Source organism: Xenopus laevis, chromosome 9_10L, assembly GCF_017654675.1.
Source record: "Xenopus laevis strain J_2021 chromosome 9_10L, Xenopus_laevis_v10.1, whole genome shotgun sequence".
NCBI classification, from domain to species: Eukaryota; Metazoa; Chordata; class Amphibia; order Anura; family Pipidae; genus Xenopus; species Xenopus laevis.
In genome coordinates, this window is record NC_054387.1 from 53592895 (window position 1) to 53620140 (window position 27246).

General features: G+C 43.1%; 1 protein-coding gene across 1 annotated transcript; it reads right to left on the reverse strand.

Annotated features, from left to right (window-relative positions):
* Nucleotides 1-225: 225 nt before the first annotated feature.
* Nucleotides 226-26502, reverse strand: gna13.L (guanine nucleotide binding protein (G protein), alpha 13 L homeolog). Its single transcript, XM_018235508.2, has 4 exons — nt 25649-26502; nt 14519-14745; nt 6108-6158; nt 226-5201 (listed from the first exon to the last, which is right to left on the reverse strand). Exons 1-4 carry the CDS (start codon nt 25929-25931, stop codon nt 4629-4631), a joined length of 1134 nt encoding a protein of 377 aa, XP_018090997.1. The 5' UTR covers nt 25932-26502; the 3' UTR covers nt 226-4628.
* Between the last annotated feature and the right edge of the window lie 744 nt (nt 26503-27246).

Genomic DNA, 27246 nt, shown 5'->3' on the forward strand with positions numbered 1-27246 from the left:
CGGGAGTTGTAACGCTAGCGTCTGTATAGAACTCCCTGCTGAGCTGTGTTACAGGCATATTCAAGTCATGGTGTCAGGCCAGTTATGAAGCAGAAATGATCCAGTTCAGTCAGGCACTTTAGGGAAGAGCCGGCTCACAAATCTAGCACAAAAATATTTATATATATATATATAAAAATATCGAATCATCTTTTGTGAACTTTTTTTGGCACTACATTTAACTCCTGTTGGACCCAACATCTGTGATGTGCATTTTTTTTTTTATCTTTAAAGATTTCACATTTGTCTATAAAACATACTATATACAGTGAGAAAAATTCACCTTTTTTAATATCCTGTAAAGAGTGATATTCTTACTTATTCTGCAACAGAACTTTTCCTATTATTTGAGGTTTTAGATTTATTTATCTTTTTTTGCTCAGCAGCTCTCCAGTTTGGAATTTCAGTCGTTATCTTGTTGCTAGGGTCCAATTACCTTAGCAACCAGGCTGTGGTTTGGACAAGACACTGAAATGTGGAAAGGCCTGAACAGACAGAGAAGCAAAAGAAAATAATAATGTTTTTTTTTTTTTTTGCTGCTGGGGTCAAAAACCCCATTTGAAAACTAGAATGAGGCAGAAAAGCAAGGCAAATAATCCAAAAACGATATAAAAAAAAAAAAGACCAACTGAAAAGTTAGCCCTGCTATAGCACTAGAAAGGGGTGATCTAACCCTTTGAAAGGGATGGCTGGATTAACCCAGTCTGTGCCAAAACATAACAATTGGAGTGAATATCTGGCCTTCCAGTAGTTTGTAGAAGGAATACGGCTATGAAACATAAATGATTCTATTACAAGTTACTGACAGGAAATAATACGTTTGTTTTAATAGAAACCAGAGCTGGGCACAAGCTGCTTATATGTCAATTGTTCCAAGCATGGTGCCTCTTACAATCACATTCTGCTGTGACTTACTGTTGCTCTGCAAGAGGACCCCAGGAGCGGCTGGCAGAATGGACAAAGTAACATTGCTTCTAAGAATGTGTGTTTTTATCCCTGAATCAGTAAATCAGTTTTACCTTTCTTACAATGCTGTTTAACTTTGCCAACAACCACAAAAAATAAAAACTTCACTGGTCAATTGGTAATGTAACTGTGATTGTCTTTAAATGGGTTGTTCGCCTTTAAATTAACTTTAAGTATGAAGTACAGCGTAGTATTCTGAGACAATTTGCAATTGGTTTTAATTTTTAATTATTTGTGGCATTTGAGTTATTTAGTTTTATTATTCAGCAGCTCTCCAGTTTGTAATTTCAGGAATCTGGTTGCTAGGATCCAAATTACCCTAGCAACCAGGAATTGAACGAGAGACGGAAATATGAATAGAAGAGGTCCTGAATAAAAAGATGAGTAACAAAAAGTAGCAATAACAAATTTGTAGCCTTATAGAGCATTTGTTTTTTAGATGGGGGTCCGTGACCCCTATTTGAAAGCTGGAAAGATTCAGAAGAAAAAGGCAATTAACTCAAAAACTCTAACGAAGATAAGTCCAATTGAAAAATTGCTTAGAATTAGGCATTCTAGAATATAATATAAGTTAATTTAAAGGTAAACCACCCCTTTAACTGGGTGCAGCCTCTCCAAATATGCTGGGACCGTCTAAGCTTACTAGTGTTAGGAACAAAGGTCAAGTAAAGCATAGCAATGTCTTACCTTCAGTTTATTTTCCCTAAGACTGCTCAGTATGAGACCATAGCGGATCAGCATGTTAGCACAAGAGCCGCCATATTGTTTAGCTCTAGTGACACAGTGCTAGTAGGACAATTCAGGTCCTGTTGTAATTGTGGCAGTGGCAGTTTAAGCAGACAATTTAGCAAATCCACTCAATGCTATCAGGAAGCTATGTACTTATACTGCAATGCCTGGACGGTTTGTAGCTGGGATCACACTTGAAGTCTGTACAGAAGAGAATAGAAAATGACTACGGGTTGTAGCTTTCCCTAAACTCATAGAAACTACACAATTTCAAAGGCGAAACGTCAGTGGAATTTCTAAGCACTTCAGTGTCAAAAATAAAAGCAGCTTGTGTAGCCTTGGGGAAAATAAAACGAAGGGAAACCGTACTCAAAACATGGCTAGTGTGTCCCTTTAAATTGACATTAAAATCTCAATGGATTCTTTGGCTATTAGGTGAAATTCAGTTGAATCTAGCTCACTAATAATCAGTACGGAACGGAGGGAAATTGACAATCAAGCAGATGAAAGGCTCATAGCTGCCCAATTTCCAAACTGACAAATATCCATAAAACAGATCTAGTATAAGTAATTCTAAAACAACTGCACTTGTCGAGTAATCATTGAAGACGTTTCACTGCTCATTCAAGAAGCTGCTCGGATGAGTATTGAAAGTCTTCAATGATTACTCAGCAAGTGCAGTTGTGTTAGAATTACTTATACTAGATGTACCATGACCTGGATGAATGAAAATCTTCACAGTCATCCATAGAACATGAATATTGGTTGGGATTGGTAGGCCTCCAAAAACACACAGATAATCGTGCCAAACTTCATTTTCAGCTATTATTGGTACTTGGTTGGTGAGATTCACTCATAAGCCAACTCTGCTCCCACTCCCTTTCCTGGTTCCCCACTATTCCAGGGTGAATGTGTTGGCAGCTCCCATTCCACTCTATGCACACACAAGCTTATAGGAGAATTAAAACTGTAATAAAAAAAATCCCCTCTCTCCTCCCCCCAGCCTACCTGCCCCCCCCCTAATTTTTTTTACTCAGCCCTCTGTGCAGATTCTGGCCTCGGCGTTCACGGGTGCCATCTTCTTTCCTCTGTCTTTTTCGGGCGCATACGCAGTTAGAGCAAATTTCCGGTCCCGAACCACTGCACGTCCTGAAAGTCATGAAATTTCCTAAATTTTTGGCGCATGCGCAGTTGTTTGGGATCAGAAATTTACTCCAACTACACCTGCACCGAAAATAGCATCAAGAGAAGAAGATTACCAGAGAATAAGAAGATGGCTGCAGTGAACTCCGAGGCCAGAATCTGCATGGAGGGGTGAGTAAAAAATTAGGGGCATTTGCCCGGGGGGGGGGGGGGTCTACCCAGGGTAGGGGGGAGGTTTTTTTTTATTACGGGTTGAATTCTCCTTTAAAGGAGATGATGCAAGAGGCTAAGAGCTGTTTAAGTCATAACGGTGAGGAGATTGAATCAAATCTTTACCTGCAAACAGCTGCTGCTCACATAAATGTGCACACCAGTTTTATCCAACGATTTCAACGAATAACACAACCATATAAATGGAGGCCTTGGTGCAAGACTTTCCCACAGCCCAATCACGGCACCAGCTTTTAAAAAGGAACTTCCACCAAAGGAGCTGGAGGGTGCGGTCAGTAGCCCAAATAAGAACCAGTTTTCTTTTTTATTCTAAAACATAAAGCATAGAAGCTTCAAATAAAAATGCCTTATAAAAAAAAAAAGTCCCTCCTATGCAGACAGTGTCTCTAAAGTAGAATGGCTGCTTACCTAACCTGGCACTACGTCTGGATTCTCTTCTTATTAGGAGAAACTATTCAATTACCTTAAACAAAGAATTCTAATTCTGCAATAATAGAAAGAATCCATTTGTAACTCAATTAAAAGTGCACGACTAAAATATGAATGTGTTACGCCATTCATTGGCTTCTACTCCACGGGCGCCTTGAATGCAAAAGGCAAAATCTCAAAGTCATGTTTTGTTTTCTTTTAAAAGAAACTGAGCCAATCGGCACGCTGCCTGCGAATACTCGCGTAAAAAAAATATCTATTGTAAAAACTTAAATTTCCAACTTAATAAGGCCCCCCTTTCTTAAAGAGAAAACAACCTTGTTTAACAACATATCTTTGTGCTGATCTCTGGTCAAAGGCACAGCTATAACAGCAATTATAAGAAGCTTAAAGGGGAACAAACGCAAAAATGAAAATGTAATATTAGCTTCGTCATAATGAATAAGAAACTTTCTAAATACAATCGATTACAAATTCTACACTGTGTTTCTGAAATAATCAAGTTTATCTTCACTTTTCCTCTCTCAGCATCTGTTTTTTTTCTTTCTGTCTTCATTCAGGAATTGGGTGTCAGATGAATGATCCTTAATTCAGAAATGCAGAATTTTTAGAAAGTTTCTTACTTCAGTATGAGGAAGCTTAAATTAAATTTTAAAATTTAATTTTCACGATAGTTCCCCTTTAACAGGGAAGGGTAACCTGTGGCAACTCCCCGCATGTTTACCATTCAGCTGTTGGTGGGGTCTGGGAGTTGAACGACAGCTGTGGTACTCATGCCTGTGACAGAAGCATCATAGCAATATAACGAGAAGTAAAATCACTTATGGAAGTGAATGTATTTCCTGCGACTAAGCCACAATGCCTAAGCCAGTAGGACCTGCGCTTAAGTCTGTTGCTTCCAACTTAAGAGTGAGGCTTCTTTTTTGCAAAATAAGGCAATACTATGTAGAAGGTGAGAGTTCAGCCAGACGTCCAATAGAAGCCAAGATGACTCAATCCAAAAAATAAAACTCATTTTGCCTCTCACGATGTAAACTTAAAAAGGGGAAACAAAGCCTATAAAATGGCAAATAAAAACCCAATAAAAGTCATTACTGCAACATTAACTGTTTGAGGTTGTCGTGAAGAATGGTATCTTTAACATCACGGAAAACCAGGCGAATGTTCTCCGTGTTTATGGCGGTGGTGAAGTGATGGTAGAGAGGTTTCTGCTGCTGATCCCGCCGCTTGTTTCGGAAACAATTTACCAAGAACTTTTGCACATCTTCGAGGCAGTGGGGCTCTCCTTCGAAATCTGCAAAGTAGTCCTTAATGCTCACTATTCTTACTTTGTCCTCCAGCAAGTCCGTCTTGTTTAGGAATAGGATGATGGAGACGTTGCTGAAAACACGGTTGTTGACTATTGTTTCGAAGATGTTCAGAGACTCAGTGAGACGGTTTGTCTGCCTGTCTTCCATCAGGACTTGGTCGTATTCACTTGAGGACACCAGAAAGAGGATGGAGGTCACGCTGTCGAAACACTCAAACCACCGCTTACGCTCTGACCTCTGACCTCCCACATCTACCATCTTGAAGGGGACATTTTTGATCTCGAAGTCATATTCATGGATTCCTTTGGTGGGCCGTCGGGCTAGAAGGATGTCTTGCTGGGTTGGAAGATAGTCCTAGAGTAAGCAAATACGCCGTTATTACATTAGCCACTAAGAAAGCCTTTAGCATTATTTAGCAGTGCACTGTGGCTACAGGGATGCTCCAAGGAAAGGATATGCTGTTGGAATGCAGCGCGAGGATAAGGAATGGGATACCTGCACCAAACAGGCAATTTGCACGATTGGCATCTCAAAATCTACACTACACATAAATGCCAAGGGCAAAAATGAGCAAGTTACGATTTCCAGTTCTTGGTTTCCATGAGAAATGCAGGTGTGCAGTGTGCTTAAAGGAGAAGGAAATCCTGTACAAAAAAAAAACCCCTACCCCCCATCCTCCTGGCTAATTCTCCCCCCGGGGAATTTGCCCATACTTCATACTTACCCCTCGTTCTGGCAGTGGACTTCACGGTAACCATGTTCCGGGTCCTCGGTAAACTGACTGGGCAGACCGGCAATCACAGAATCTGTGACGTGGGGTAAGTATAAAGTACGGGGAATTTCCCCGGGGCACAGTTAGCCTGGGGGGGGGGGGGTAAGGGTTTTTTTTTTTCTACAAGGGTTCCTTCTCCTTTAAGGGTTAAACTAGGCCATGTAGAAACTGAAGTGAAAGGACAATAACCCAGCGACCTGCTGCTGCACAAATCTGCTAGGTAGTCAGGGCCAGCACAGAGACAGTACTGAAACTGAAAGTGCCTGAGGGGCGGGTCAGGGGGTACCAGAGAAATGTAACCTCCCACATACACCTCCTTATGCACACTTGGAGAAAAAGACAAGAAGCACACTAGCCTCTGCAAGAGTGTGGAAAGCCAAAGCCTCACAAGCATAAGCCAACACAATGACTCCTGCCTGTCTCCAAACTGCTAATCCCAGAAGAGAGACAGCCTTTTGCAAGGTCCTGACTGTATCAGAGGAACTCACCTTGTCACCGAGTTTGTCCAGATCATCCAAGAAATACTTCACAGATTCCCCCTAAACAGAATAAAAAGTGATAAAGTTAAACACAAAGTTAACAGTGAGGCACATAGTGGTGTCAGACCCAAGAATAACCAGCATATTGGATATAATCAAATAGGAGGTGCCCATGGATATTTATATACTGCAATAATCAGAAGCAATACTGGGATAAAAAGCCATGTTCTTTTTACCCTTCATGAGATACAGGCAGTGCAGAGTCCCTAAAGAGCTCCCCTGTAATACAGCCAGGAAACAGATTTAAAGACTAAGCACAGCATGCTCGTTTATCTTTCAAAATTTCATCTCATATGTTCACTTTAATTAATATAATTGTATGCCCAGTGCACTCCTCTGTATATTTTAGGGTCTGGCCAAACGGGCAGATTCGGGGAGATTAGTCCCCAGGTGACAAATCTCCTCTTCTTCTTTGGGGCGACTAATCTACCCAATCTGCCTTCCCTCAGCTAAAATGAAAATCGCCTGGGGGCAGGCACTCGGAGCGCTTCGTTTTCCGAAGTCGCCCATAATTGCTTCATGAGTAAACTTCGGGCGACTTCGGAAAACAAAGCGCTCCGAGTGTCTGCCCCCAGGCAATTTTCATTTTAGCCATCAGAAAGCAGGGGAAGGCAGATCGGGGAGATTAGTCACCCCGAAGAAGAGGAGATTTGTCGCCTGGGGACTAATCTCCCCGAATCTGCCCGTGTGACCAGACCCTTACAAGTTAGAAAATTTCAGGAGTCAGAAACCAGTGCAGAGTACAGAATGGGACAGACACTGCTGTCAGCAGCAGTTTCATTGACACAACTTTTTAACCAATAAATATGAGGAACAGATGTATATTAATTCATTAAGCAACATTTAGGGTTACATCCCCTTTAATGGTTTGGCAGTGCAGAATAATAGGCTGGATGGATGCTTCTTAAAGGGATATCAAATGAGGATTGAGTTTTTTCCAATATGTATCAGTTAACATTTTTTTATATTTAATTTTGAAATCTAACATGGGCTAGCCATGTTTTTAGCTTCCCAGGTGCCATCAGTCATGCAACTTGTGCTCCGACACACTTCAGTCACACTTTACTGCTGCACTGAAAGTTGGAGTGATATCACCCCTCACTTCACCACCCCCCCTCGGGCGCCCGGCCGGCAGTCGATCAACTGAACAATGGGAATATAACAGATAACAGCCCCCTGACACAAGATAACCGCTTACACTTGTTGGTTCGGGAAGACAATTGTATCTGGTAGAGTGAATTATTTGTAAACAGTGTAATTTAGAAATAAAAACTACACTATAGAAATCACGACAGAATCCCTTTAAAGGGATTTTTCACCTTTGCTTTAACTTTTAGTATGATGTAGAGAGTGATATTCTGAGACGATTTGCAATTGTTTTTCACTTTTTATTATACATATGCGGTTTTCGAGTTGTTTAGGGCTATTCCACACGGGGAGATAGCCTTGCGTTTGCGGTCGCGGCGACAAAGCGCCGCGCCAGTCGCCGCGACCGGCGCAGGCGACAGTTTTGTATGGGCGCCTATGTAAAAACGCCTGTGCTAACCACACGAGGCGATGCGCTTTTCAACAGTCGCCTGAAAATGCCTCGCCAGGCTTTTTCAGGCGACTGTTGAAAAGCGCATCGCCTCGTGTGGTTAGCACAGGCGTTTTTACATAGGCGCCCATACAAAACTGTCGCCTGCGCCGGTCGCGGCGACTGGCGCGGCGCTTTGTCGCCGCGACCGCAAACGCAGGGCTATCTCCCCGTGTGGACTAGCCCTTAACTTTTTATTCAGTAGTTCTCCAGTTTGCAATTTCAGCAATCTGGTTGCTAGGGTCCAAATTATAATAGCAACCCTGCATTCATTTGAATGAGAGGCTGGAATAGGAATAGAGGAGGGTCTGAATAACAATAACCGTAAAATGTGTAGCCATACAGAGCATTTGTTTTTAGATGGGGTCAGTGACCACCATTTGATAACTGGGAAAAAAGTCAGAAGAGAAAATAATTAAATAAATATAAAAATAATAATGAAGACCAGTTGGAAAGTTGCTTAGAATTGCCTATTCTATATACTACTAGTTAACTTGAAGGTGAACCACCCCTTTAAGGAGCCTGAAAAGCTGTGCTGAAGCAGCTGGGGAGCACAGGCAGTTCCCTATATGAGGCTGCACTCCCTCTCACTGGCACTCACCCTCAGGCCATGGGCTGAGGACAGGGGAATAATCTCGTCGGACAGGCAACACCGAGAACTAGACCTCAGGTATGTAGTCTCTAGTGGGTACAGAAGCCCCATAACTATGCCAACCCCTCGTTAATTCATTTCCTATTTGTGCCAAAACTGCCTGCTTTACGATTACTCGCATAACTCACTCTATGTTCCTGCTTTGGAAAAGGCCCCATCTGTAAGTGCTGTGCCATTCCTGCCTGTCAGGTCCCGACTGCGATTCAAAATGGGCTCTTGCATTTCAAATACACAGGCCCAAATAGCCCAATAGTGTCTGTGGCATCTTACAGCAGCCCCTCTGGCATTTGCCAGAAGCCACAGACTGCCAGTCCAAGCTTGCTGCCTGTACCTCTGTCCTGCTGCCCGCAGTTTAACAAATGGGCTCATTGTGTTTAAGTTCTGGTGTTTCACCGTATGTTCAGTATGGGGAGCTCCTGGTGTATGAGCAGCGACACACTTTCATGCACACGCAGTGCCACAGGGACACGTACCACAGCAGAGATGGTTTCCTGTCAGGAGGTGGTTTGTAGCTTTACAAGAGAAATTAAACAAATGAAGGGAAACAAGAGAGCAGTCACATGCACCTGCGTCACTTCGGAGCAAATGTACCAGTACAGACGTAACGCTGTTTCCTCTCACACTCAATCAGTATGCAGGCAGGAAGCCCAGGGACAACAAACTAACCAGGGCCCTCCCCTACATCTTTAGTCTGAGCAGATCATCAGGCCCCCACATTTTGTGCTGTTACATAACTACAGCTCCCAGCATGCCCCCTCAACACTGAGCTTAATTGGCATAGGTATGTATAACGTAAATAAACCTGTATGGCACAAGCTGCCGCAACTGCCGGGGGAAGATATTTTTGTTATACAAGTATGGGATCGGTTATCCTGAAACCCATTATTCAGAAAGCTCAGAATTATGCAAAGGCCCTCTCCCATAGACACAATTTTATACATATAATCCAAATTTTTAAAAATGATTTCCTTTTTCTCGGTAATAATAAAACAGTACCTTGTACTTGATCCCGACTAATATTCCAACTAAGCAAAATGAGCTAATTGGGTTTAATGTTTGTGCAAATTTTCTAGTAGACTTAAGGTTTGAAGATCCAAATTGCATAAAGATCCATTATCTGGAAAACCCCAGGTCCCGAGAATTCTGGATAAGAGGTCCCATACCCACCATGCCACCTAGACCCCCCTCCCCCCCAGCCTAGCTGCCATCCGGGGAAATGCCCGACTTTATACTTACCCCTCGGTGCAGATTCAAGGATCACAGTCCACGGCAGCCATCTTACAGGTCTTTGTGTCCTCATCCAGCGATTTGGCGATTTACGTCCACTGCATGGGCAGTTGCTGCAAACCGAGAAATTGCTCCAACTGCGCATGTGCCACTTCGCCGGTCTCCTACTCAGCTTACCAAACACCCGGAAGATGGCTGTGGTGAACTCTGATACCTGAATCTGCACAGAGGGGTAAATATAAAGTTAGGGGCATTTCCTGGGGGGGTCTACGTGGGGTTTGGGTAGGGCTTTTTTTGGTAAATGGTTTAATTCTCCTTTAAGCAGAAACTGGGCAATACTAAAAGCGGTAACCCTTCCTTTCAATTTACAGGTTAATTCAATGGACAATAATCTCAAATTGCCCATCCAAGTCCTTGGAACTTGTAAATTCTCATCATGGACTAGAAGTGCAATGCATGGCCATATTTTCTGTGCTCAAGACTGCAATGCTACCCCTAATGCACAGGCAAGCTAGAATGCAACCGGGACAGGACAGCAGTCACTTTAAAGGGAGAGGTGTATATCCTCTCCCTAAATGTAAGAAGCTGCATGTCCTGCTCACTAATAACCTGGGCTTAATGAATAGATTAACAAAAGGATCAATGGCTCAGCACCCAGCAATCAGAGTCTGAACTAATTCAGTGCAGACTGTTTGGGGAGACCGGTTAAACTACTGTTCAAAATTTTTATGTATGTTAAAAGTCACCTATATGTCATGTTGCTTTTGTAAGTATATGTTACTTCAAGCTGAATGTTTTGCTGATGCACTGCAGCACAAATATGGCAGCCCCCTCACAGAGGAACATGGGATTTGATTGGTAATGTAGAAGTTTATGGCGAAAATATAGTTCTTGCAAAGATGTTATGCTAGACGTTAAGTTTTTGTTTCTGGTGTCTCTATCCCTTTAAGTCCAGCAACAATTTAAATCCCTGGTGGGAAAATATGTGCTGGGCTGGGTTTTTTTTTTCAAGCAGCCCAAAGCTGCCTCAAAAGGCAACTTTGGTCAGAAGCAGAAACAAGCTGCCGGGTTTTCAGGCAATTCATCGTGGGCAACTAATCTCAGTGCTTGGCATAGTCCTGAAACCTTTGTTTATACAACAAACTGTAAATGATGGCCAATTGGAAGCAGTACCTGCTAAGATAAATGGTTTCTATGCTAATTGGACCTATATTTTATAAACAACCCCCCCCCCTGAAATGCGAATACATTTCCTCTGTAGCCAGACATACCCTGCTCTAATATCATTTGTGTGTGATTAGATAAATCCCTCTATTAACTGCAGTACTCACTATTGATTCTATTACTGCCCCATAAATCAGGATAGGAAGGGAATTTTCCCAATAGTATCTGTCCTGTTTAAGCTGGCATCATTTGGTCCTCAAATGGATTATCTGGCCCTAGGCTTCTATAAATCGTCAGGTCAGTTAGCAATGCTCCAGTGAGACGGGCACTCACATCAGTGCAAAGGACAAGTGCCCCTCATAGCTGGCTGTACACACACACACACAGATGCAACTGGCTGAGGCACAGGGAAATGTACCAATGAGGAGGTACTACACAGAGTACAGAAATGCTGTGTGTTTAATAGGAAATGGAAAACCACAAGGGGAACACACACCCTCTGTACAGCAGGCATTACATGCACTTCAGTTGCACCACTCACATGGGCCCATCTGCTCATCTGTATTTATTCAAACAAGTGGGAGCTGCCATGTGATTCTGGGATGAGGAAAAGGGAATTTGTTTCTACTGACCAGTAAATACTTTTCTCGGAGTCCTGTCATGTTAGCACAGGTAACAGATGGGTTAATGCAACAGCTCAAATGGTGCCGTGTGGAGGGCCCATAAAACAAAGTTCAGGTCCCATGGGAGAACCAGGTGTTTGTATGGAGGTTGTATGTCGCATACGGCTTGGAGGAAGGTTCTGACGTCTGAGTGAAGGGCTAGTTGGTGTTGAAAGAACACAGAGGGCTGACACCTGAACTTTAAGGGAGCTAAAACCTAAGCTCTGTAGGAATTCCAGCAGGGTTGGTTGGGTTCCGGTGTGAATCACGGCACCAAGTAATGCAAGTCTTCCAGATACCATGGCAAGAGTTTGCCATGAGACCTTTGCAAGCTTGTAGTAGAGTGGCAGTTACCTTGGATAAGAACACTTTCCTCAGCCAGATGGTGCTCTCAAGAGCCACGCCATGAGAGCTAGCTTCTCCAAATATGGGTGGAGAGAGTCACCCTGTAGGAAAAGGTCTGGTTTCCGTGGCAACCTCCATGGTCGGGGCGATGGCCAGGTGGTGGAGGTTAGAGGATCATGCCCTCCTGGGCCAGGACGGTGCAATTACAACGGCTGTTGTGCAGGAACAGCAATAGCCTGCGGAGAATGGGCTGAATCATGGATATTGGAGGAATGCTATAAACTAGGTCGAAATTCCAAGGAGCTGTCATTGCGTCCACTGAAAAGGCTTGAGGGTCCCGGTACCTGGTGGAGTAGTGTGCTACTTTATGGTTGAACCAGGATGCCATGATGTCTATCTGGGGAAACCCCAGCAACGGACGAGTTTCTGAAAAAAACTGATTTGTGGAGGGACCATTCCCCCGCGTCAAGAAAGTGGTGACTGGGAAAATCCGCTTCCCAGTTCAGTTGACCTTGAATGTAGATCGCGGTATGGTTTCTGCCCAACAGAGTAGGTGGGATACATCTCACCAAGCCGAAATGCTCAGTTTAGGCTACCATTGTGGTGTTGTCGGACTGAATATTTATTGGTCGTCGTGGAGCAGGTGTGACCACATGTAAAGGAATTACAGCTGCATGGGACGCAAATGGAATTGTGCAAAGGGAACAACCTCTATGGAAGTAGTCATGAGGCCCAGGAGGTGCATACAAAATCTGGTTGTGATGTGTGTGGTTGTGACGTCCTTTGAAGCGGCTTTGTTTGCTTTACTATCGTCAGAAACACCTTGTAGCAGGTAGAATCACTGCATAACTGGGTAGCGCTGCAGAATACCTATTTACAGCGCCCCTTTAAGCATTGGCAGCAATGCAGCATGCCTCTGAAGCCAATTATAATTATATATAATAAGGTAGCGCTACAGCATAACCATTTTCCGTGGTCTATAGAAAAAGGCAGTGCAAGAGCTTGCCTTGAGAATGTCTCCTGATTAGGCCCATAGCATCTGGCTAGCTTGTTCCATAAGTGCTTTTTTAGTAGAAATGTGGTATATTAACTACCGTAATAGGAATAGGAACTAAAAGTACCAAAATGTACAAAATAAAATAAATGTAAGGGAGCTGAGCTCCCTTGCCTCCTACCTCCAGGAATCAGGATGGTAAAAAAAAACTACTTAGGGAGGGGTTAATGCAGGGAAGAGGGGGGAGCATGGGAGGAGAGCCTACTTTTTACTGCCTCCTAAAAAGAAGATTGCATTAACCCATCTGTTACCTGTGCTGTCTAGGGATGTTCCAAGAAACCTTAACTAAAGACCCCTATAAACAACACCCTCTCATATCCACATTAAACAAATATTAAAGGAAAATATCAGCAATAAGGGCCATGAAAACAAGCTGCCAGTTAGTGGTTTGTGCATCCTGGTCATGAGACAAATAAGCAGGCAATATAGATCAAAGTGACTTTGGGCTAATAGTACACTGAATACAAGATGCAGGGGATTCTGGGTAATGTTAGTCTTCGTACATACCACATGTTCGGTTCCAAGGCAAATTATTTTGGTTATTTTTTTCCCTCTCACATCAAACACTGCTAAGAATTCTGGGTAGAGAAGCAGTGCAAGGGAATTGGGGCAAGTTAGCTGCAAAATGGTAGGGGGTAAAGGGTTAATCTTTTAGTTCTTTACAGACTGAGTAAATTGTGAAATGTTCCCATAAATGAATCAGACACTATCAAAGAGACTTGCCAGTAATGAAGTTAGTCTGATCAGCCTAATTGTGTATTAATTAGGGGCAAATTGGTTTCAGACATGTGATGAGTCTGTACAATGGTATCCCTAGGTCAGCCGACTTGTTCCAAAGCAGATTAGCGTCTCTGATGGGGTGGGTCTAGAAGTTGCTACAAAACAGTGCTTTTACTCTGGACGCAACTGCAGGGAAAACATCAGACCTCAATCTCTGTTTGATCCCATGTCCTCAATTATTTACACGCCTTATTCCCCCCCCCCTTAAGCATGATCATTAATGTAAAAATTACACCTAGATTCCCGCAGTGTAAAGAACTAAATATATAATTACTACATATAGCTAAATGCCCAGGGAGCAAAGAGCGAACATAGATAAAACCAATTGCTTGTGATTCAAGGACTCAGCAACCCACCTTAGCAGACATGGGACTTTGACCTACACAAAGTAAGTAAGAGATGCCTTAACTGCTGATTGGCCAATAGAAGGTGGATATAAGGCAAACAGATGTAGTAAGAGAGGACTTTCAGCAAACACTTGTAATCTGGGAAATGGTTAATTACAGGGCAGAACCTGCTGCACTGGGCCCTGACAATATACCATGTCACAAAAGCACTAGTTAAAGGGCCAGCAAAGCCACTGCATAATGTATTTTGGTTTTAGATTTATCTTTCTCAGATTAAAATTACGCTAAATATGCCGTGTGGCTTAACACATTAACATAAATGCTACCATCTTGGGTCACAAACTAACAGTTTATTATAAAAGTGCCCTTGGCTGCTTTAAGAGGCAGACTGTCATTCACTTCCCTCTGCAGCAGTTTGTATCAGGGCCTTAGCCAGCAACACAGGCCATTATCCTGTCCACCCATATTCAATTATGGCAGGCCTGGAATACCATAAGGCACCCCCAGCGCAAAATGATGTACAAAATATGTATAACATATAGCTGTATCTTACCAATTGAAATTCCCTGCGCCGGTCATAAGCCGTCTGTATGCCACTGTCTGCCCACAATGCCCTAATCGATATCAGGTGTGACACGAATACTTGAGTTTCCACCATACCCTGGGCCACCATGGCCGACCTTGTATCGAAAGCCATCATCACCTCTCCATGCTTCTGATTGGCTGGATCGCCCCATGGAATGTGCAGTTTCTCTCGTGCATCCACCAGTACTCTGATACCTAGAGAGAAGTAAATCATTATTAGAAAATCAGACTAACAAAATGGCATTAAAAACATGCAAATCTATGCAATGTAATACTGATAATCAAAAAGGCGCAAAAACCATTAGGAAAATTGGATTTGGGTATGATATTGGTACATAAATACATCCCTGAACTGTATGGGGCCATATTCAATGTGCAGCAGCAGATCCTAGCCCCTAAGCCACTGACTAGAACTGGAGTGTTTGGATTGTAGTCATGATCTATTCAACATTTCTCCATTATTCACTCCTGTAGGCCCCTTTTGTCCACTGCACACTTAAAGCGCGGGCTGCTAATCATAAACAAAAAGCTAAACTCATTGCTTAGAGTCCTATGCACTTTAATAACGCCAGAGCAGGAATGAGGCTCAATGCATGCCTATATACCCGGTAGCATACTTACTACAGACTGCCCCTGGGAAAAATACAAGCATGCTGAGCGGAGCCCACCACGCTATGCTATCATGCTGGTCAGACAGTGCTGATCATGTGATTCCCAAGAAGCACTGACACACAAGCAAATCAAATATGAGTGCTGTAACTATGATATCCAACTATCTATATATATTTATACTCTCAATTTGGAATAAAGCATTCCCAGGCCAGCGCTTCCCTCTGTGGAGCAGGAGCACTGTGATGTGCTGGCCTGGGAAAAAATCTCGAAAAAGATGCACACCAGGATTTGTGTACAAAAAATTTAAATTCCATATTTATTAATTTACATTAAAAATTTGGCCAACGTTTCGGTCTGCTCCTAAGACCTTTATCAAGACCATATTCTTAGTAAATCCACCATGTTTAAATAGCTAAAAACATGTCACTCACCCAGTCGTGCACACCCCCGCGATCATGTGACTGAGGAAACCCAGCACCATGTAGATAAAACAAATTTGTGTTGTTGCTACAAAGTATAAGAAAATCTTGTTACACAAAAATTGATACAGAATAAAACAAAACATACAGACAAATCAATGTGGAAACGTTTTAAAGCTTAATGGCAACTATGTAGCTAGTAGATCCTGATTATCGCTGATTTAAAAAAGGTTTCCAAAAGGATTCACGCTGCAGTAACAATCTAGATCTGTCTCCACATCTAGATTGTTACTGCAGCGTGAAACCTTTTGGATCCATAAACTTAACACTGTTGCCCCCGCAGGATTGAATGAATACTGTCCTTTTTTATGTTTTTTAAATCAGCGATAATCAGGATCTACTAGCTACATAGTTGCCATTAAGCTTTAAAACGTTTCCACATTGATTTGTCTGTATGTTTTGTTTTATTCTGTATCAATTTTTGTGTAACAAGGTTTTCTTATACTTTGTAGCAACAACACAAATTTGTTTTATCTACATGGTGCTGGGTTTCCTCACAGTCACATGATCGCGGGGGTGTGCACGACTGGGTGAGTGACGTGTTTTTAGCTATTTAAGCATGGTGGATTTACTAAGAATATGGTCTTGATAAAGGTCTTAGGAGCAGACTGAAACGTTGGCCAAATTTTTTATGTAAATTAATAAATAAGGAATTTTAATTTTTTGTACACAAATCCTGGTGTGCATCTTTTTCTTTTTCGTTATTTGGATAATTTTGCCAGTAAAGATAGCACCCAGGTATCGACCAAGACTGATGCATTATATAGTTTTTTTTAACTGTGTGCTTGGCCAGAATTGATACAAATGTTATGTTTTCACACAATAATTTGTGCGCACCACAATGTTTTTGTGCACAGCTTAGAGGGAACACGGATAGCAGGTACGGTATATAGCACAAGATCTCATAGCAGGCAAATATCAGCCTGGCAGGGGCCATCATTCCAGGCCACAATGAGGAGACACTTAGCAATATATCCTCATGGAAGCTTAAGGTATGAACAAGATGATTAAACCCCCTTCACCCTGAGGTGATCCCAAAATCATTCACTGTGGGCGAGGCATGGGGTGCAAGCTATGAGATTTGTTGCAACCAACTCTGGAAGCTTGTTTCAGGTCTCTAACGTCCAGCTGACCAGCCAGACAATGCCACAGGGGCCTATAGGAACAGAATCCCAAGGGTGATGACAGCACTCCCCATAACAAGCGTATAATGCAGGCAGAAAGTAGGCAGCTGCTGCTACTGGATTGATCATTTGAATTGGGCATGGCAATGTAAGGGCATACATACAGGATAATCTGACTATAGTAAAGCAATTTATATTTAACTTTCCCTTTAACAGGAGACAGGAAGCCAGGGAAAGGAAGTGGAAGGCGCAAACCCCATGTTTACATCAGGGAATTAGTCACAACTGCTTACTGGCAATACCCCTCTGGCGAATCTATTATAGGCTTTGCAAATCTCAGGGTCCCACTGACTTTCGGTAGCTCCAATCAAGCCCCAAGGCCTTAAAGGGGTGGTTCACTTCAAACAACTAGTTGTTTTCATATAGATCACCAGAAATAACGACTTTTTCCAATGACTTTCTATGTGTGACCGTTTTTCTAATATTGAAGTGTAAAGTGTCATTTTTTACCTTCTGAAGCAGCCGTGTGTGTGTGTGGGGGGGGTCGTCGAACTCAGGCCAAGACCTGATAGAGCCAACAAACATACATAGCTTCAGGACCAACACTTGGATTTCAATGCTGGTGGCAAGGCCCGACATCAGCAGTTCCCATGCTTTACTAATACAGGGTCTAGTTTTAGTGATGCTGACCCATTATGATCTACATCCATAATATCACGGTTAGCATTCTGTTCCATGGAAAATATTACTTTATTATATTGATTAATAAGAGAATTTCTATTACTAGATTTAAAAAAACAACTTTGTTATGTAATCATAAATAAATAATATCAATGAAAAGCATGAAACAGGAGGGTGATTTAGACAAACTGTTTGTTGACAGTGTCCTGAAATCTACTGATCACTGACTAAAGGACTACGGGTAGATCCCAATCTACCCTTTGGACACCCCTGCACTGCATAATGGTCCCTTCTGTACAAAATCTGACCCAGACACCTAGCAAGGATGGCAGAAAACTGGCACTACGAACACAATGTTCTGCATCAAGTTATAGTGCCAGACAGTCCGGGCAACTGGGGGAGAAGCATAAGCTGCATGTGCCTCAAGTTATGGGCCCCCGGGATCATTATGTACAGCTGGAAGAATTCCTAAGTAAGTGCTATTGCTTTAAGACTGCAAGTCCATACAAACCATTGCCGTACAGCTGAGCGACACACAAATAGCAGAGATACCAGATGAAATGCCTGCGGTTGAGACTGCCGAGCATTGTGCAAACTGCTGTGGGAGGGGCCATCTGACAAGAGGGCAAACAGATCTGCACCAAACACAATGTGTGAGGGGGTGGGCATGGAATGAGGAACAGCGACAAAGAGGAAGCTGCAATTCCATAACAAGGACTGCTCTGTCATGTCCTGTCAGTGCTGCAGCTGGCACATATACCATACAGGGCACGGAGATCAGCATAGGAACATTCCTAGGAACAGCACTAGCATACTTACAATTAGGAGTAATTATGGGACACTACGGACTAGGCATGGTTTCACCATCACATCTCTGATAGGTGCACCACAACTCAATGGAAAGCAGATGAGTATAGGGCACTGACACAAACCAACAGGAATGTGCCATGCAATCAGTCCCCATGCAGGCTCCAGCTGCCCAGGTGGCTGCTAGCCATGAATTCCGAGCTCTAAGACACAGACAGGAATCCACTCAATTAACAGTTTGGTAAGGGCAGGGGCACAAGGGCAGATTCGTGGAGATTTAGTCGCCTCTGGCGACAACCTCCCCTAACTGCCTTCCCCCTACCGCCTAAAATGAGAAACCGCCAACGGCAATGCACTCGCAGCGCTTCGATTTCCGAAGTAAGAGGGCACAAGCCCAGGCCAGTAATATTCCATCCACAAGGATCAAAGGATTAGTGGTCTGCCTGCGAATACATGCCCAGTTGTATGGGAAGTATGGTCAAAAACGGTCTGACCAAATCTTTGTATATATGACAAACATGAGGAAGCCCCGAGGAGACTTATATAACAAACAAGATAAGCAAAGTTATGTGTGGGCCTCAGGGCCCAGTTACTCACAATACGGTACACCTATTTACTAATGGCATGGCTACCATATGCCGCATCTACCTGCTAATGGCACGGCTACATAGCAATTCAATCTGCTCATACGGACTAGGCTGCTAGGATTTACACAGCCAAGGAGAACCATGTAATACACTCCCAGTACATGGGGACAGATTTCCATGTGCACATGCAATTTGCTGGTTTCAAGTACAATCCAATGGGTGCACCCTACCATCAATATACTACAGTAAAGTAAAATATAGCACATAAAAGTCAATATTTGGGCAAAATGTCAACCTTAAAATATTACATTTGGTAATAAGTTTCTGCCCTTAAGGGCTTGAGGCAAAAGGCACATCTACTAGCTCCAAACTCATTTGTTCTCTGTTGCAAAAAGTGGGCCATCCAACCTAACTGGAGCTTGGAGCAATGGCACATGGGTAGATTATTAAGTTGGTGTAAATACATAAGTAGAGTAACAACACATCCAGGTATCACATCCACTAGTACTTTTAGGCATTTGCTGTGGGAGAGCAGCACAGTCAGATGAACGGATTCCACCCAGAGGCAGAAAGCACATTATCAGTTATTGCATCTTGAACTATGAACCGAAAACTTGATATAGTTCCTCTCCCCAGTGTGCAACGTGCCTGACATCCTCTTTCACCCGCGCCCCTTGGCATTGCATCACTGACGCTGGGAAGAACTGCCATTTAGGGAACAGTAACCACTTTAACATTTCTTAAAGGAACAGTAACATCAAAAAAAAAATGGAAATATTTTAAAGTAATGAAAATATCATGTAGCGTTGCTCTGCACTGGTAAAACTGATGTGTTTGCTTCAGAAACACTACTATAGTTCATATAAACAAGCTGCTGTGTAGCAATGGTAGAAATTGAAAAAGGCTAAATGTAGTGGACAACAGATAAACACCATTATGTTCTACAGAGCTTTTCTGCTATCTGCTGTGTAACTGGGGCCATTTCTCCTTTGAACGGCTGCCCCCATTGCTACACAGCAGCTTATTTATGTAAACAATAGTAGTGTTTCTAAAGAAAACACACTAGTTTTACCAGTGCGGAGCAACACTGCATTATATTTTTATTACTTTAAAACACTTTCATTTTTTTGATGTTACTGTTCATTTTCTATACCTGTTCTAAGGGCAAACGGTGAGTGGGATCCGCTGCGCTTAGCTTGTGTATTTTTGCAGGCTGAGAGAAGCAGCTCCGCTCCGTGGCCCGGCTCCATGCATCTAAACCGCCTCAGCTTGTGTGTAGCTACAGGCAGCAGAGATGGGCCCTACGAGGAGGCCAAGAGCTGATGCCTACGCTTGCTGTGCCCAGGGCCTGTGGCTGAAATTGTCTCTCTGTCCCAAGAGCAGCTGTTTGGGGCTGATCACAAGGGAAAGCAGCTCTAAAACAAATGTTGACTCCTCTATTCACAAAAAACACAAAGGACAGTAGCTTTTTACATACAACCAATGCTCCACCTGAGCTCTGCTAATAAAGAACAGTAGATAGAAGGAACACCCTTCATGGGTCATTACTCCATTTATTACAAACACACAAAAGCTACTGTAAAGAACAACACACCCGCACTAGCACACTCCGTACCCTGCAGTATCTGTACATACTACATGCATACCTGCTATTGTATTCTCACTTGCAGCACACTTCCTTTGCCAGGCAACGGCCAATAGAAACTCACATATGCTGTTATTATTCACTGCCCAAACCTATGTGACGTTCGCCCTATGAATGGGAGGTTGCAGAACTCTTCACCAACATTCCCAAATTAACTTGTGTATTATAGTAAAAAAAATGCATTGCATTTACTAAAGCAACAGCCCTTTGTGGCATATTTGTATTATTCACTCCCTGTTCTAAGAATTGGTGGTTCCGCTGACCTCAACTATCAGGTGCAAAGATTTGAACTTCCTCCTGGCCACGGGTAGGATCTAGCCACATTAATAAACTTACAATACTGTGCAACAAGAGACATTTTGCAAGGAAGCTTCATTTAGTTTTTGGTGCCACTGGGAAACTGTACATGCGGCAATTCACTTCGGTACCTGACCAAGTGGGCAACCAATCAAATAGTCACTTGCACAAATCAGCCAATAACAAAACTAAACTCATGTATAGAGCACATCACATACAAATCAATTTATAGTGAATAAAGTACCCCCTCTTGTAAAATATAAGGATATTATAAAAGTTACCGAGGAGTTTCAGGACCATATAAAAACACGAGGCCGAAGGCCGAGTGTTTTTATACAGGTCATGGAGCTCCGAGGTAACTTCTAATATCCTCATATTTTGCAACTGGGGGTACTTTATTATAATAGACAAGTTTCAGTGAGTCATGTGACAAATGACATCAGAACTCAACGTTTATAACGGATGACATCAGAACTCACCGTTTATAAGGATATAATTTACAAGATATGCATGGCTTTTGTGTATTATATAGTGAATAAAGTACCCCCTCTTGTAAAATATAAGGATATTATAAGTTACCGAGGAGTTTCATGACCATATAAAAACACGAGGCCGAAGGCCGAGTGTTTTTATACAGGTCATGGAACTCCGAGGTAACTTATAATATCCTCATATTTTACAACTGGGGGTACTTTATTAATTATAATACACAAATTTTAGTGAGTCATGTGACAGAAATTACATCCCTACTCACCGTTTATAACTGATGACATCACTACTCACCGTTTATAAGGATATAATTTACAGGATATTCACGGCTTTTGTGTATTATAAAGCTATAAGCTACTGAAAAGCACACAAGTTTCTACAATGTGAGTGGGTGAACAAACTTACCAGTGGAACAGAAGGGTGTTTCGGTTTAGCCGTACATTGCCAGCAACATTCAATACAATCCTCAAACAGATAGCAAGAAATTCCCCTTTGGTGTGCCTTTAATCTGCATGTTCTAGTTACACTGAATATTAGAACTCCCATAACAACCCCCCCCCTTAATCTACCATGTGTCTGTGTCTCCACATTATTGCTGATGGCAGAAGGGAGTGGCAACTTTAAAAGTAATCGTTCCACCTCCCATTAACTTCACAGGCTTGAAAATGACTAATATCCATATTACACCAGTAGCACAGAAAAGCAGTAGAACTGTGGTCAGCAGTGGAAGCTATAGTGGAACACAGCAACTGGCTAGATCACCATACTCGCATAGTCAAATAGGTCACAAAATGTTGCTTATTTCGTGCCAGCACCTGACATTTGGCCTATTTGTATCAATTAATGAGAAGAAGCAGTTTTTAAGCCCAAATACAAATTGGGAAACCCTCCTAGTGTACGACACGGATAATCATGGCTCACATAAAAAAAAAAAACTTCCTTGCACTAGATGGGACTGTGCTGACAGCAGCCATAGTTAACTAGGCTCTAGTTAAAAACATTTTTTATAGTACTGTAACATCAGATTCTCACACAGTACAGAGTCGGACACACCCAAAGCTTTCTGCAGTTACAATCTTCGCAATATAGCGATGCTCCGTCTCTAGCGGGCAATGAGGCAGCGTCACCAACAAAAACGCCGTGGCTAATACGGCTAAGAACAGAAATTGTAAAGCCATGCAAAGAAAGCAGCTGAGAAAAAGCGCGGTTTTCCTGTCAGTTCTGACACACGCGTATGTGAATGTGAGCTCGGTGGGTGGGAAGCCTTCAAGCTATTATGTAACTGAAAGCAGCAAAAGCATATTTATATACACAGCACATGATACTCCGCATGCATATTTCTATAGGCGTGTAACATAGCAAAGAAATGCTTAGACTACAACTCCCAGAATCCCCTGGATAGAACACATAGGTGACATCAGAACACACATAAAACACACACACACTCTCTCTCTCTCTAGGGCAGATGGAGGGACTGGCGCTTATTGCCATATTAGATATATCCAAATGAGAGCAGAGTTGAACCTGATGTCATGCCCTAATTGCTTGTGCGGTTATGTTTAGCAACAGGTGCACTGATATAGAAATCCCCAATGGGGGTGGGTACATTCATTTTTGTAGGCAGGAGTAACATGCCTAAGAAGTTATTCAGAATTAGGTGTAACAAGGCTGGTACCCAGTGTGGGTAGGTAGGCACACTCAGGGAGGTACTTATATAAGTCAGCTTGTAATACGCAACAGGACGGAAAATTAATGTGGGGCGGAGGTTCAAAGTTTAAGCACTAGAATATGTGTGGGCGACCTGCTGTGGTGCCAAATCTTGATCTGCACCACTTGCAGCACAGCTAAGCACTCAACCGAAATTTTGGGTGACAGATAACCCTCCGTACAGAAAATTGTATGGGGCCATTGGCCAACCAGGCATAAAGGGGATTATAAAGGTAAAAAAATAAAACTAAAGTTTTACTTTCTTTAATAAAAAAAGAAATCTATTTCCAATATACTTTAATTAAAAAAATTCTACTGTTTTTATAATAAACCTAACTGTATGCAGTGATGCATAGAGGTGAGGCAATCATTTCACTTTCTATTCAGCACTTCCTAGATGCCACTGCCCTCCACACATTCCCCCTCCCTCCTGACACTCTATAATTTGATAGGGTACTGTGCATGGGCATTAGGTCCCCCATTCTGGTGCATACATAAGATTTTGGGGGTGTCTTAATAAGTGTCCAGAAAATGGCTCCTGCCTGCATGATGTGATTGTGTAATTCCTAGACTGAAGTAAAAAAAAAATGTAAATAAATGTAGTGTAAGTAAATTTTATTTTGCTCAACTAACAGTATAGAAAATAATTCGGAGTTATTTCTTAGGGCGACAGGTCCCCTTTAACCTCCAAACTGAAGCCCAGACCAGAGTCAGCATGGTCTTACAAAGATGTTAACAAAGTTACAAGATGACAGTTCGTGTCCAACTTTGAAAACAAATCATTTGTTTAATAAGGCTTCTGGTGCAATAAGTTCATGTTTATGTTAATTTACAAAATACAGTATTTCTAGCATTATTCTATTTTAGACTTTAGTTCTGCTTTAAGTGGTGGGCAGAGTATCTGCAATGATCCCAGTGGGATCACTCTACTCCCAATAACTGGGGCTTCCCATTGAGGATAAAAACTGTTCTCCTTCTCAGGCCTATGGCATGTGGGGCACTTTCTCCCATGTTGGCAGAGAAGTTTGCATGTGGCACATGGAGTGGCAAAGCCCAAAACCGAAGCAAAGTAAACTGGGGCAGATAAGCATTCCAACCTGCGCTTACTATGTCATATTGGTCAGCATGACAACACAGAGGTGGCGTGGTCACGGGAAACAGGTTTATCGACCAATCAAAAGGTCATTTAGAATGATGGTAAACTGTAGCTCTGATGTCCATGAGGGCAACATCTCTCATATCACTGACCCAAATACCTGCCATCATGACTCATCATGCCGCAATTAATGTTACCTACACCCCATTTTCCATGCAGGGTGTGCAAATTCAAAGACTCCATCCAGGGATCCCTTTGATTGGAAAACCCAATATCTACATACCCTGAACCAATATATGACTCCGTAAACACTTACTGTTTGGTGGAGTTAAAATCCATTGTAGAAGCCATAATGGATATCACTGCTGCAACATACCGATTATGTCCAACCCCCTCCCAGGTTTCTCTACGCCAGATTTAGTGTCATTATAGTGCAGACCTGATCCCTCAAGAGAGGACATTACTGTATACACATTTGATAACTTGACCCTATGTGACTTACTACTCCTGCACCAGGGGAGGTGGTGAACCCATGATTGCATTTCTTTCAACTCCCCAGATTTTCGGTGTTACCTTCCAGTACATTGCACGGGCACCTGAGCTAATCATTGTGCAAAGCAAAGCTCTGATAATGTAAAGTGCCACAGCTGCCCCCAACTTCAATAAAATACTCCAACAATGTAATTTCCCTAAACCCCTGGGTTATCTTCTTTCCTTCCCCCACGCGTATGATTACTCCTTGCACTGGTTACCTGAAGGTCCAATCATAACTGCCCCTGGGTATCATTGCCAACCGGAGCAGCATGAATGCCCATTAGGGTAACTAGAGGGCACTGGGGCCTCCACTAAAAATGAAACCGGAGTAGACATTTGATTACAACATATCCCCAGTACATTGCCCCTGGGTAAAGCAACTTGTGATGAAGCCATGACAGATACAATGAAGTACAAGTGCCCAGGGATGGCGTTGCGGCGGATATGGACTTTCCCAATCCAACTACGGCCCTCTGAAGCACGAACATTTCTGACAGTGAAGAAAATACGGCCTGTTCTTTATTTGTACTGGGGAAATTAATATAGTGAATAGAATTAAAGGTTGGGTAATGCATGTACATTTTATAATGATGCTAAGGGTGATTCCACTGCCTTTGATGCAGTTACATTCCCTGCTTCAGCACAACTGCCCCCAGGGATGTTGCAGTAGATACGAAACCACCACCCGCTTGCGATAAATGCTCTGGGGTTTCTTAGAGGACATTTTTGTAGATACCCCCAGTCCTACTAGAAAAGCTCCTGAGGTAGGTCTGATATTGCTGCTCCCCCAGTCACTGCAACAGGATAAGTCATCTTCCTGCACATACCCACCTCCCATCTAGCACTGCCCATGAGGTACTTCTGGTGCCCCAGTAGAACTGCCCTTGAAGCAACTCTAATGAAGCAGCTTTAGACATCTTCAGTATTAATGGGGTAGGTTTGATGACGTTGCTGTTACCCCAGACACACACCTGCCCCCGTGGGGGTAACTCTTGTAACCATGCCCCCTCCCCCACATGTAACATCCCCCGACTCGGTACCTTTGATGACGTTGCTGTAAATGGTAGCCCGGAACTCCTCCTTGGCCCGCAGATCGAAGTCCTGCCCGTGGATAATGCGCATCTGCTTGAGGAAAGTGGATTTGCCGCTCTCCCCGGCCCCAAGCAGTAGGATCTTCACCAGGCGCTTGACATAGGTTTTCTCCCGGGACAGACAGCGATCGATCTCCTTAGACTTGCGCTGCTGCTCGGCCTCCCGGTTGTTGAGCGCACAATTAGGGAAGCACACGGACAGCACGGAGCGGGACGGCAGGAAGTCCGCCATCTTACACACTCGCCCTGCTCACTCCTGCTTCATCGGCGGCCCTGGGACGGGGGAGCGGTCCTTGCGGTGCGTGCGCGGGAGCGGCTCTGGGTGGGGTACGTGCGCGCCCCCGACTACCCTCGTTCTGAATGGAACCGACAGTGCGCGGGCACGCGCAACCCGTTCCGCTAAGTCGCCGGGCTCTGAGGCAGAGGGAGGCGCTATCGCTCATCAATAGCTCTCCCGCCCAGCAGGGAAACTACTCCTCGCCTACACCGAACAACGCGGGAACTGGGGGTGCAGCCTGAACCCGGCATCACAGTCCGCCATCTTGAAACACCTCCTCACGTGACGCATCCTTTGGCCTTCTAATTGCTGCCTGGCGGCGATCACACCTTATCATGTGATGCTCATTTTGCAATTCAATTGGTTACCCTAGTGCTCGCTCTGTTGTTGCTCCATTTTGCTGAGCGGCTAGTGTACTGTGGTGTTAAATGCACTTGGCAGGGCCATGCTTGTTAGCATTTCTGTATGATACCCCTATTAATTCCCCATCTTATTAAATAGAGTAGAGGCAAAGTATTAATAGGTAATATAGGGAATAAAGTACCCCCTCTTGAAAATTATAAGGATATTAGAAGTTACCTTGGAGTTCTATGACCTGTATAAAAACACTCTGCCGACCGTACAACTGGGGGTTCTTTATTTATTATAATACACACGTTTCAGTGAGTCCTGTGACAGAAATGACATCAGAAATCCAGTAACGTAACCAGAGGGGGGCGGGCCCTGGTACCCCCCTCCGTACGATATTTTCTACCTTGAATCCAGTGGCGCACGAGCTGCTGGGGGGCCCTGGCCCAATTGCACCCCTTGCTCCCCCGGTAGTTACGCCACTGCAGAAATCACCGTTTATAAAGATATAATTTACAGGATATTCATGGCTTTTGTGTATTATATAGTGAATAAAGTACCCCCTCTTGTAAAATATAAGGATATTATAAGTTATCGAGGAGTTTCATGATCATATAAAAGCACAAGGCCGAAGGCCGAGTGCTTTTATACAGGTCATGGAACTCCGAGGTAACTTATAATATCCTCATATTTTATTTATTATAATACACAATTTTCAGTGAGTCATGTGACAGAAATTACATCAGAACTCACCATTTATAACTGATGACATCAGAACTATAAGTATATAATTTACAAGATATTCATGGATTTTGTGTATTAAAATAAAATATTTGTATCTCACTACCTTAGGAGGAGTCATGCACATTTGCATTTCTTTTGACTGCCTTTATTACCGCACGTATTTAACCACCGTCATGCT